The 7,550-nt window shown below is 38.8% G+C and overlaps 1 protein-coding gene across 1 annotated transcript; it reads left to right on the forward strand.

Moving 5' to 3' along the window:
* Positions 1-1,236: 1,236 nt before the first annotated feature.
* On the forward strand, positions 1,237-7,249 carry cenatac (centrosomal AT-AC splicing factor). Its single transcript, XM_035658472.1, has 11 exons — positions 1,237-1,494; positions 2,055-2,221; positions 2,806-2,904; positions 2,994-3,060; positions 3,709-3,771; positions 4,199-4,266; positions 4,372-4,486; positions 4,581-4,611; positions 5,384-5,485; positions 5,686-5,818; positions 6,407-7,249. The coding sequence occupies exons 1-11, from the start codon at positions 1,378-1,380 to the stop codon at positions 6,525-6,527; spliced, it is 1,083 nt and encodes a 360-aa protein (XP_035514365.1). The 5' UTR covers positions 1,237-1,377; the 3' UTR covers positions 6,528-7,249.
* The last annotated feature ends 301 nt before the right edge of the window (positions 7,250-7,550 follow it).

The following is a 7,550-nucleotide window of genomic DNA, read 5'->3' on the forward strand; positions in this document are numbered from 1 at the left end:
CCTGAGTCTCCGTGCTTGGCCTCCTTTGTGATACTTGGTTCTCGGGTACACAAGAGTTGTAAGAGAGGAGCTGCTTGCGTCAGTGTTTGGTTAACTGGAGCTGACAAATAGTCTCTCCTCAGCTGCAGTCTAAGTTCGTGATTTAAACACACTGGCTTGATCTTCACTTGTTGGTCACCTTTCCTCAATAAGCAGGAGTCAACATAAAAGTCTGCTATACATGCACTGATCATACAGCATAGATGATAATTTCAGTCCTTCGCCACCCCGTGGTGACAGGCAATAAAAAATAAATCTTTCTATATAAAGAAAGAATAAAAAGTAAACAATCGAAAGACATAAGTAAACAATCAACAATTTTAGCATACATAAATAACATCAACAAGGACATAAATAAACCTGCAATTAAGAAAGTCAACAATAGGTAAGGCACTTACTTAAGCCACTCATGGTATTTACATGGTGAAATAAAATAGGATAAAGTGTCAGTTCTCCTCCTTCAGCTCAAGCTGCTCTCCCTCCTGACTGTGCCAAGCTTCCTCCTCCTTCCTCTTAACTGGTGAGGCTCTGGGTTTTCTCTGATCCACACTGGAGCCCTTTTCTCCTGAATACCAGAGCTGCTGGTCAGCGAGCAACCTTCCTCCTCCTCTCCTCTCCTCCCTCCTCCTCCTCTGACAGATATTTCTGCCTGTGGGATCTGGAGCGGACAAGAGGAAGCTGGTGTGATGGGGAGAAAAAAGATCAAATGGCATACAGTCTTAAAAACTATTAGGATGTTTACGTGATCTCCCAGCATTCCCTGTCGGTCCACCACTTTGGTCCAGCCTATCTCACAATCTACAGTACAGAGTGGACTGCCATGAATCATACACTCATGTATTTAGATTAATGGGAACTAACTTTAGCGATTGAGTATTTTATTAATGTTGACAATACTGCAAACGAATGACATTTTGCCACAGCTTGTTTATTTGTCTTAATGCCAGATCACTGGCCAACTGAAGCATGCAAACAGGCTGATGGACAAAGAAAGATGTGCTTATTCATTATTGTTGTTTTTATATTTACCTTTGTTTTGTATGCATGAGTATTGTGCTTACTGGTTGTTGATATGCTGGTTCAAAACGATCATTTCACTGTATTGACATATTTGTACAATGTTTGTTTGTACATCTGAAATTTGATCCCAAAAAAATGAGGTTTGCGTGTTTCCGGGGGAAACATATCAGAGACGGTACAGCTTCCTGTAGCAGGTTACTAGTGCTGGCTAGCCTATTTGCGTTTTACCCGAACAGGTGAATTAGAAAGAAAGAGCAGATGTTTGTTTTTACAGATGTTTGTTTTTAGCTGTAGCTGGTTTCCTGCTCCGTTGTCTCAATGGGGGCGCATTACTGTGCCATATGTAGGCAAACAACATTCACTGGGAAGGGACATATCTTCGGGAAAAATCACCAAAGCAGACTCAGAGTGGTTCTCCTCAAGTTTTTAGAAAAGGTAAGTATGTTAGTGTAAGGTGATTCTTACTCGTGTTTAATATTTTGTGCTCATTTTTCACACTTTGCTGAACCCGTTTGCGTTATTAGCCCTGAAGCTAACGTTAGCAGCGAATCATCGTATGTTTTTTATTTTGTCTCGTACACTCACCGAGAATGTCTGTCTGTTGTTTGTGGGGTTTTGTGTGCAGTTTATTTAGTCTTTATAATGTACATTATTCATTTAATGGCTATGTCTTGAATTAGTCGTTTTTATTTTTATTTAGCTCACCATCGTTGCTTTTCTTTCCTGTCTTGTGTGTTTATGTGTGACCGGTGCTGCTAGTCTGATGAGATACACTTGCCATTTTGTTTCTCCTCATCAATTCAGTGGCATAACAAGAGGTGGAAAACTAGTAGAAAACACCTGTAAATATAACCCAATATAACTCAACAAATCCTCCAAAATGACCTAAACAGACCTTCATGAAGGGAGGATTCATTACAGCTGTTTTATGAGACTGCATCAGTTTTAAGTGTAACTTTTATGTTTCTGTGTTTGTTTCATCCACTGTCTCCCAGGTGAAGGAAGCTCGACGAACACTTAAAAAACCCCAAATAGAAAAGTTTGATTGCACCCAGCACAAGCAGACATTCTGGTGCTACTGCTGTGGGCTTGAGATTGAAAGAAATGTTACAGACGGCAAGATGACTGTGCTGTACGGAGGCTTGTTAGAACACATGGCCACGTAAGTTTTATTTCATTTGCTTTTATTTAACTTTATTTTATTTTCCCAGATTTTCTGCTTCACCTTCATTCACGGCAACCGCACAATGCCTGACACAGAGCACAGAAAAAATAGTATTGGTGTTTGTAGTCTATCCCATAAAAGTATATGATCAAAGATATTTTTATTGACATTTGCATGAGCAAGCATTTACATGTGTCGCTCAGTGCTTTGTGAGACTAATGAAAAAGTACAATAAGCCAAGGGCTTAAGTAGGAAAGCTCAACAGGACATTTACTAATGTATATTGGCTGCCACATCTGTAAAATAGGTTTGATTTGAGACAAAGTTTTAATTATTCAAATCATCAATAAGTCTTTTTCACAAGATACAATTTAAAGAACCCTAATTCCACCCTTTTGTTAAAGAAGAAATGTAATACTGTACATTAAATAGTCATCTGGATATCATCTGTGTTGTGTGTTCTGCATTAGTAAAAGAAACTACAGTTTAGATGCAGCTCATGTTTCCCAAACTGTCGTCTCTTGTTCATGCTTTGTCCATATAAAGTTTTGTTTTTACATTTAAAATATATCTGGTTGCAGCCCAGAACACCGGAAGAATACTCACAAGTTCTGGTGGGAAAATAAGGCCGACCCCAAGTTTCGAGACAAGGTCATAATCGCAGAGGAGGAAACTGAAAGGTAGGCACGGTGAGCCAAGAGTCTAAGGTTTGTTTGGAAAATAAAAGATTCTCTTCATGGATCATTGCTTTTGTTTGTTTTTTGTTCAGGTTTAAAGCTGAAGTGGAAAAAGCATTGGAATCATTTGTGGAGAAGGAAGATGAATTCATAAAACAGGTACAAAATCACTCTTTCCAAAATGAATAAATGACTCATGGTCACAACGTGCTGATGTTAAGCAGATCACCATGTTCACTGTCTTAGTTAAGTGTGCTAACATGCTAAAATTTGCTATGTAGCACTGACACAGTACAGAAGGGCCGACGTCATTAGTTTTGGTGATAAACCAAAGTTATGATTTTATTAGATGAAAACAGGTTAACCATCAGTGGGCCACAATTACTGCAGTCTTTTATTATTAATTTTATTTCTTCAATTTTATTTTTATTTTATTATTATCAGTACTCACATGACACATACTTGTCATATATTGTATTATAATGTCCATACTTATTATATTTGACTATTTTTCTATTTTTATCTTGTATGTATATACCGATATATACATTTCTATGTTTTATGTCTAGGTAAATTGTTAGATATTGTAATATATTTATTATTTGTATTCTTTAATGTCGTGTGAGCACCCTGAGTAGCTGAATCAAACAAGTATTTCTGATTCTGATGAATGTCTGTACCAAATTTCATGGCAATCCATCCATGAAATTGCTAGCATGGCTAAAAAAAGTGTCCTAATGAGTGGTATTTTAACAGGAATATATATATATATTTATATGTCATCTTTTTCTATTTTCATGGCTGCAGCAAGCGGATCAAATCCGGGCCCACGAGAAGCATCGTCAAGAGGTCCTTCAGTCTCTTTTAGAGGTTTGTTTTCCAAGGATGCAGTGGCCGTATCCATCATTGTGGCCATGGCTGTTGTCTTTTATGATTTTGAGTTGCATGTTAGATGGGAAATAACGCCAGTCTCCAGCTAAAGGATTGTAATAAGGTAACCAGTGATTGTCTGAAGATGCTGTTAACTCCTAAAACCTGTGCCTGGTTAAACTTTTTATTTTGGTGGCTAGGGTGGGTTAAGGACAAAGTCATCAGGCTACAGTAAAAATGTAATAAACATTTTAGTTCAAACCTAGATGGAGATGGTGAAAATGGATTGAAATTGGAAGGGAAACAGAGAGACATGAATGGAGAGAGGTTTAAGTTGTGTGTGAGGATCGGGGTGATGAGATAAAGCATGATTAGTGCTCAGACTTCCTCTATGAACCACTGTTGGCATTTCCTGAATCAATATCAGCGGGACGCAGAGTCGGAGTCGTTCAATGGACCCAATGGCACGGACATGTCTGCAGAGGATGCTGTCAGGTAACGTTGTGTCTACCTACGATATTTTATCCCTTTTGCACTGGATCATTTTTACCATTTCAAATGACTTTAGCTGGTTCGGGGCTCATCTTGTCTTGGGAACAGCTCTCAGTTTACACCTCAGGGATCTGACCAGCTGGTGGGGAGCGGCTTTGTCGACACAGTGGTTGAAGCACCGTGGGCTGCAGCAGGAAAAGGCCTGACTTTTATAGGACATCAGGTAGACGGACCACTCTTGTTAATTCACTTCTAATTTCTTAAATTGTTTTTATTAAGTTTAATAATTCATTGTTTTTGGGTTTTTTTGGTTACAGGATTCATCAAACAGTGGAAATGTTCATACAGGTACAGTGATGTTGGATTTATGTAATGCAGAATGCAGTATCTGCAGAAAGTTTGAGTGAGTTGGTAATATAGATGGGGGGGGGGATTCACCATATTTTTTTGAAAAGTTGAGTTGAACCATTACTTTTATCATATGTAAATTTAAAGCATATATGAAATATATTGTAACTTTTGTTTTTAGTTCAACTCTTTTTCTTACCCATTCATATAGAATCATTTTCTAGTCATTTTCTTCAGATCATTGTGTCATCTCGTTATCCGTGTTGTTACCAGACTTAAAGGTTTAAACAGTCACCTCATACATGGCTTTTTCTGTATGATACAGTACCAGTGCTCATTGTCCTTGAAGCTTAGAAAGTCCGCTATTATATCTCATAGAGATGTTAGAATTTCCTCTGACATTATCAGAGGTGGTCTTTATTTCAGGTGAGGCGGGGTCCTCCACAATATAATGCTATGGGACTGCACTTATTTACTGCATGTGCGTTTGGGGAGTTTCTGTCTTGTGTGGGATGAATAATGCATTCAACAATTTCTTAGCCTCTTCTCACTAAGGATTATTGTCCTTCACAAAACATTACAAACAAACATCCTACATGCGCATAGTTGCATTTATATTAAGCAGCAAACATTGGTTTGCTTCAACTTAATAAAACCTTTACTTATTTACTTGTGCTTTTTGTAGCTCATGCAGTAACCCAGCCTCTAAAGACTATGAGCTCAGTACACCCCTTGCGATAAAGAGTAAGCATATAGCCTTTGTGTGTCGTAGGTGGCGTCCCTCCTTGGCTCCAGGACGATCCTCTTGAGGGGACCTCGGGAGCTGCGGCACATCCGCAGATCGGCCCATCGCTCCAAGACTTCCTCAAACAGAGTAAGCATCCCAGAAATGTCTCTAGTTGTGTGATATTACTGCTGCACTTTCAAAAATCATTTCACTCTAGCAAGTCTCAACGTATTTGTATCTGATCTCTGTGATACCAAGATTATATCCATATACACCTATGGAAAAAGCTGTCAAATCTCACAAAGACTGGAGTATAATTGAGATGTCCTCATTTGTTCTTTTTCCAGAGGAGCAAGAGAAGCTGAGGAAGCTTCCACCGAACAGAGTCGGGGCCAACTTTGATCACAGCTCGCATACAGACGCCAACTGGCTTCCCTCCTTTGGTAGAGTGTGGAACAGTGGCAGACGTTGGCAGTCCAGGTGAGATTACAACCTCCCCCACTACATTTGAGACTAACGGCGTTTGGTTTGTCAGTCCTGCGCTGCTGTGGAGGCATGGCAGTTTGGTGTGGTAGCCTAGATTTGTTATAAACGAAGAGTCTTCTCACCCCGCCACATACACTTCACACACATTAAGCCTTAACTTAAGGTTTGCTATCCTGTGTGTTTTTTATTATTGCTACCAGTCACTTTGGTAGATGATCATCAGTGTGCATGGTCTCTACTCGTGGGGTATTGTGAGTGCAGATGTTTTTTAAGGATCAAGTTTTGTTTGTTTTTAGATAGACACCTATTTTTATTTCACTGGCTGGAGACGACCTCCATGCTAATTTAATTTATCAGTGGTCATCATGACAGCAGCACAGTAATTAGCATTTTTCTGTATCCCAGTAGTATTTTAGCGTTAACTCAAGAAAGCTGCCAAAACTTAGATACTAAATACATTTGATCTTATTTCATTAGTATATGAGCCAGAGGAATGTTTACTATTCAGCTCTGTAGGTTAACATCACTGGTCTCTGTGTGTGGATGTGAATATATATCATTATTTTATTTTTTTTTCAACAGGCACCAGTTCAGACAAGAGGAAGGGCAGAAAAAAAGACCGAAGAGGAAGCGGGAACACGGAGCAGAGGGGTCAAAGAAAGCAAAAACAACTGAACAGCTGACAAACTCTGACAACACTTAAACTGAGTGTGTGAGAATTCACGAGTGAAGGGATGTATATAGTTTGCAAGATGTGTTTTTACTATGTTCTGGATGACTGGACACTCTGCTGTCTGTGTTTTTTTTTGGTAAAATTGTATGTAACCTTCTTCCTAACATGGAGTTTGCAGTTAAGATATTAACTTAGTATATTAAGCAGTACTAGTGGCAGTATTGGATCTATTTATGTTATAACTTCACCTTGGATAATTGCCTTGTTGTATTAAAACTCCATGGACCAACTTCACAACACCTTTTGCTCCATTTAAGCGAACTGGAAATCGGCTTCAATCAAAGGTATCGGAGAGGCGAGCCTCATTGACGTACTTTTCCTGCCCAGATTCCTCCAGCAAGTCTGTGATTCAGATCAAGTTACGTTGAGAACAACATCACTGTTCTGGCAAATAAACAGCAGAGGGCGCAAGCCACTCAACTAACCAAGGCATCTGCTGGGTGGTAACATGGTAAAACCATTTACTATATTTATCAGTTTTTAAGGATGTGTATTTCTTTATTTGTTATGTGGCAAAAACAACACTTCAGTAAGTGAGTAATGTTTATTTTGTAGCCAAGTGTATTTTTTTTCTCACTCAAATTCCCATTAAGATTATTTGGTAAGCAACTCTATAATTAGTGTAACGAGAATAGCAGTTCTGTGTTTCTAAGACCTCAGACAATAAATCCTAAATACCTTTACCTTTACCCTAAATGATGAGCTTTCATTTCCCCTTTCAGAGCATGTTACGTGGTGAATTACTGGAAAAGGCCATATGCAGATGTGTGTCACTCTGAAATAAGATGCATACAACTTGTCTCAATAGAATCAGCATTTTAGATTTGTTGCTCTAAAGCTAGAAAACGAATCCCTTATTATAGAAAGAAGGAAGTTAGTCAGTGGAAGTGTCTTGAGTAATGCTTCAGGGACATTTTTAGTTTCAAAGTCAGTCAGCTTTAATGTCAATGCTTCACATTCAGCAGACATACAAGGAATCGAGAGGACGTTTCT

The sequence above is a fragment of the Morone saxatilis genome, unplaced genomic scaffold, assembly GCF_004916995.1.
Source record: "Morone saxatilis isolate NCDOM2014 unplaced genomic scaffold, NCSU_SB_2.0 Contig16, whole genome shotgun sequence".
Lineage (NCBI taxonomy): Eukaryota > Metazoa > Chordata > Actinopteri > Moronidae > Morone > Morone saxatilis.

Bases quoted from the DNA above. Each gene is read 5' to 3' on its own strand.
- cenatac (XM_035658472.1), top strand. From the start codon at position 1,378: ATGGGGGCGCATTACTGTGCCATATGTAGGCAAACAACATTCACTGGG. The intron at 2,905-2,993 runs GTAGGCACGGTG...TTTTTTGTTCAG, and splicing joins GCAGAGGAGGAAACTGAAAG to GTTTAAAGCTGAAGTGGAAA. The intron at 5,486-5,685 runs GTAAGCATCCCA...TTCTTTTTCCAG, and splicing joins CCAAGACTTCCTCAAACAGA to AGGAGCAAGAGAAGCTGAGG.